This window comes from Corapipo altera, unplaced genomic scaffold, assembly GCF_003945725.1.
Source record: "Corapipo altera isolate COAL_440 unplaced genomic scaffold, ASM394572v1 131651, whole genome shotgun sequence".
Taxonomy (NCBI): domain Eukaryota; kingdom Metazoa; phylum Chordata; class Aves; order Passeriformes; family Pipridae; genus Corapipo; species Corapipo altera.
The window spans coordinates 1-2,796 of record NW_020886309.1 but is presented as its reverse complement, the minus strand read 5'-3'; the positions used below and the strand labels follow the sequence as shown (position 1 = coordinate 2,796).

The 2,796-nt window shown below is 68.8% G+C and overlaps 1 protein-coding gene across 1 annotated transcript; it reads left to right on the top strand.

Moving 5' to 3' along the window:
* Nucleotides 1–157: 157 nt before the first annotated feature.
* Nucleotides 158–1,870, top strand: LOC113941131 (protein shisa-4-like; the record flags this gene model as incomplete). The annotated part of the gene is made up of 2 exons (XM_027632287.1): nt 158–512; nt 1,603–1,870. Coding segments are annotated over exons 1-2 (341 nt in total), but the record flags the coding sequence as incomplete, so codon positions are not given.
* Between the last annotated feature and the right edge of the window lie 926 nt (nt 1,871–2,796).

The window sequence follows — 2,796 nt, the reverse complement described above, 5'->3', positions numbered from 1 at the left end:
AGGGTATCTCTTCATCCCCCGGCCGCGCCCGGCGCCGCCGGGGTCGCCCCCCCCCCCGGGGGCGGGGGGGGAACGGTGACTGCGGGGGGGGGGGGGGCCGGGGGGGGGGGGGGACATCGGGCACGGACCGACCGAGCGCCGCCGGCTGCGGCGTCACTGCGGGCCTGCGCCCGCCCCGCGCCGGGGGGCACCGGCAGGCACCGGGAGGCACCGGGAGGGACCGGGGGACACTCGGAGCAGCACTGCGGCACCGGGAGACAGCGGCACCAGGAGGCACCGGGCGGCACCAGGAGACACCGGGAGGCACCGGGAGGCACCAGGCGCGGCCCCGCGGCCCCGGGAGGAACCGGGAGGCACCAGGAGAGGCCCCGGTGCCGCAGCGCAGCCTTCACCCCCGCCCCGGGCAGTGCTGAGCGGGGACAGTGGGCCCGGCCCCGCGATGGGGCCAGGTGGCCCCGGGGGCGGGTGGCCCCTGGCCGGGACCCTGCTGGTGGCCATGACCACCTCGATGGGTGAGACATGGGGGCCCGGGGAGGGGAGTACGGTGCCACCCTGCGATGGGACGCGGTGACACCGCCTGTGACCGAGGGTTCCCGATGGGGGGGACTCGGGGCCATCCCCCTGACCGGGGGGTCCCGCTGAGGCCACCGGCCGTGATCGTCACTCACCACACGCGGCCCCTTTCACCAACGTGCCCCCACGGACTCTGTGTCCCCCAAGAAGAACAACCCCCCATTTCCCATTTTCGGGGTCCCCGGGAGCCGCCGGTCCCCGGGAACAGTGGGCACGGAGCCGGGATACCCATCCCGGGGGATTTGGGGGGTTCCCACGCTCGCTCCCCCCGTGCCTCAGTTTCCCCACTCGGACCTGAGCTGCCGGGGGCGCTTTTTGGTGTGCGCGGCCCCCTGGGAGACTCCCGCGGGAGGAAGGAAACCCACGGCCGCGGCTCCCCGCCCGCTGTCCCGGCGCCTCCCACCGCCCCCGGGCCTGGATCCGCGGCTATTTCTGGGAAAACAGGTGGCTCCGGCCAGAAATAGGACGGGAGGTGCCACTGGAGCATCCGGGAGGGGGGACGGGGGGGGCTCAGGGGACCGGAGGGGTCCCGGAGCTGCGTGACATGGAAAGGGGTCTGCAGGGGGGTGAGGCAGGACAGAGTGGGGGGGGGGGAGCACAGGGATGGGAGGTGGGGGGACAGAGGGGCATGTTTTGGGAGTCCGTGGGGCAGGAGGGAGGGGTCCGTGGGGCAGGATGGAGCAGAATATTGGGGGTACATAAGGGAACAGTTTGGGGGTCCGTGAGGCAGGAGGGAGGAAGGTTTTGGGGGGTACGTAGGGGCACAATTTGGGGGTCTGTGGGGCAGGATGGAGCAGAATATTGAGGTCACATAGGGGCACATTTTGAGGGTCCCTGGGGCAGGATGGACCAGAGCCCTGGGGTGGGCACAGGGCAGGATGGACCGGGGTGCAGGGGGAGCAGCGGCCCAGGACACGGCGGGGTCCAGGCTGTGCCACGTGGGGCCGGGGTGTGTGTGGCACTGCCGGGGCTGCCGGGGCGGGGGTGGCCGGGTGGCCCGAGGCCCCGGTGACAGGTGACCCTCCGCAGTGGCTGGGGGCGAGGACTGCCTGTGGTATGTGGACAGGAACGGCTCGTGGCACCCGGGCTTCGACTGCGAGTTCTTCACCTTCTGCTGCGGCACCTGCCACCAGCGCTACTGCTGCAGGGACCCCCTGCGACTGCTCACCGAGCGCCAGCAGCGACACTGCCTCACCTTCAGGTGCCACTGCGGGGGCACGAGGGGGCACCCACGGGGCTCTGGGGGCTCCTACTGGGCGCTGGGACTGGGTGCTGGGCATTGGGACTGGGGGGCTGGGTGCTGGGGACTGTGACTGGATGTTGGTGCTGAGGGCTGGGACTGGGTACTGGGTTCTGGTACTAGGTGCTGGGCACTGGTACTGAGTGCTAGGCACTGGCACTGAGTGCTGGGCACTGGGACTGGGTGCTGGGTGCTGGTGCTGGGCATCGGTCCTGGGAAGCTGTACTGGGTGCTGGTCATGGGGCAGTGTTAGTGCTGAGCACTGGGCACTGGTACTGGGTACTGGATGGTGGGCATTGGGTGCTGGACGCTGGGTGCTGTACACTGGTGTTGGGCACTGATACTGGGCAGGGGCACTGGGTGCTGGGCACTGGGCACTGGGTGCTGGGCATTGGGTAGTGGTACTGAGGGCTGGGCAGTGGTGCTGGGTGCTAGGCACTGGTACTGGGTCACTGGGCCCTGGGCACTGGTACTAGGCCCCGGGCACTGGTACTGGGTGCTGGGCACTGGGCAATGATACTGGTCACTGCAACTGGACACGTATACTGGGTACTGGTCACTGGTACTGGATGCTGGGCACTAGTACTGGATACTGGGCCTTGGGCACTGGACACTGGCTGCTGAGCACTGGTACTGGGCACTTGTACTGGTTGCTGTGCACTGGGTGTTGGGCACTGGTACTGGGCACTGGTACTGGGTGCTGACAGTGTCACTGGCCAGTGTAGTGTCACTGGACATTGGGTACTGGTACTGGGCACTGGCAGTGTCCATGGGCAAGTGTCCCTGGTACTGGTCACTGGTCACTGTCACTGGTACTGATCACTGGTCACTGGGTGCTGACAGTGTCACTGGGCAGAGTCAGTGGGCAGTGTCCCTGGTCACTGGTCTGTCACTGGTCCCTCGGTGCTGGCAGTGTCCCTGGGCACTGTCACTGGTCACTGGGCACTGGCAGTGTCCCTGGGCAGTGTCCCTGGGCACTGGCA